The 1603-nt window shown below is 35.1% G+C and overlaps 1 protein-coding gene across 1 annotated transcript; it reads left to right on the plus strand.

Moving 5' to 3' along the window:
• The first annotated feature begins 539 nt into the window (after positions 1-539).
• LOC132167506 (major allergen Pru av 1-like) lies at positions 540-1201 on the plus strand. Its single transcript, XM_059578500.1, has 2 exons — positions 540-729; positions 865-1201. The coding sequence occupies exons 1-2, from the start codon at positions 540-542 to the stop codon at positions 1161-1163; spliced, it is 489 nt and encodes a 162-aa protein (XP_059434483.1). The 3' UTR covers positions 1164-1201.
• The last annotated feature ends 402 nt before the right edge of the window (positions 1202-1603 follow it).

The raw sequence follows: 1603 nt of genomic DNA on the forward strand, positions 1-1603 counted from the left end.
CATGTTACTGTGTAGTGGAACCATCAATATGATCAAATTTTAATTATTCGTTCATCTGTTAACTAAATGAGCATAAATTGTACGTATTTACAAAACATTGAAACTCTTAGATAGGTATATCTAAGTTTCACTTCCTTTTGTTTGTTTTTTGTGCTCATGATTCTCAATATTGTCATCAATTATGTTCTCTTAACACATGTAAATATGACTAGATAATTATAATTAGATCGCCTAATATTTATTTATGTCCATGTTCGAATGTGCATTATTCTTCGACTAATTAAGTACCCTATTATTTATTTATGACATCTAAAAACTTATCCCTCACGTCGGACTGTCGGAGAGACCCAGTAATACAATCACAAATGGCATCTCAATGAAAATCTCAGGAAAAAAAAAAAAAAACAGAAAACCTCAATGACACATGACTATAAATAGCACCCTAGTAGGCAAGTACGTTCTCACATCTCCACAACACAAAACCTCCTTCCTCTTCTTCTTCTTCTTCTTCTTCCTAGTCTTCATAGCTAGATATCATCATGGGTGTTTTCACATATGAGAATGAGGTCACCTCCCCCCTCCCTCCATCGAAGTTGTTCAAGGCCTTCGTCCTTGATGCCGACAACCTTGTCCCCAAGATTTACAAGCACGGCATAAATGACCTGAACGTGGAAATCCTTGAAGGCCATGGAGGGCCTGGAACCATCAAAAAGTTTACGTTTCATGAAGGCTAGTATATATATACTATAAACTAATTATTCTAATTCCTAAAGCCAAAGTTTCTTTAATTAGCATTATATATATAGAAGTGATTATATATATATATTAACGACTAACGAGCTAGTGTTGTGTATTTTTTTGCAGGCGGCCACTTGAAATTTTTGAAGCACAAGGTTGATGTGCTAGACAAGGAACACTTCACATACAATTACAGCGTGGTTGAAGGTGGTCCTTTGTCGGAGACACTCGAGAAAGTCTCATACGAGACCAAGTTGGTGGCTTCCCCAGATGGAGGAACCATCTTCAAGAGCACCGGCAAGTATTATACAAAAGATCACGCTGAGATAAATGAAAAGAAAATCAAGGCTGAAGATGAAAAGGCCACGGGGGTGTTCAAGGCAGTTGAAGGCTACCTCTTGGCAAATCCTGAAGCCTACAACTAAAGCTGCTTGATTGTTGCATGTATATCTGATTTGTCTGGTCAAAACTGTCTTAAGGCCTTCTAATAAGTGTTTGCTGTTTTTTTAATTATATATTCTCAGTTTGCTTCTGGTGTTCCTCGTCGATTGAAATAATGTATCTCTTTGTATTAATAAAAATCGTTTGGTAATCAATTGATGGGTATGGTGCTTTCCTATATTTTGCCTAAATTATTAAATGTCTTCATAAATTTTTGTGAAAAGTACATCCATTAGTACTACACTTCATTCCTAACCTTTTGGTCGTGTTTGGAGTGATAGTTCAAATGTGACTATGACTTTTTCCTAAATTGTTTGTGTTCTAGTTAATCAAATTGAAAATATAAACAATATATTAAATTTTAACAAAAAAAAACCCTATAATGACCAGAAATTATGGGAGAACCTATATTTGTGAATGTGAT

Source organism: Corylus avellana, chromosome ca1, assembly GCF_901000735.1.
Source record: "Corylus avellana chromosome ca1, CavTom2PMs-1.0".
Classification (NCBI taxonomy): domain Eukaryota; kingdom Viridiplantae; phylum Streptophyta; class Magnoliopsida; order Fagales; family Betulaceae; genus Corylus; species Corylus avellana.

Excerpts from the sequence above, each read along its gene's own strand:
- LOC132167506 (XM_059578500.1), top strand. The coding sequence starts at position 540 with ATGGGTGTTTTCACATATGAGAATGAGGTCACCTCCCCCCTCCCTCCA. Across the intron at positions 730-864 it reads AAAGTTTACGTTTCATGAAG|GCGGCCACTTGAAATTTTTG; the intron begins GCTAGTATATAT and ends ATTTTTTTGCAG.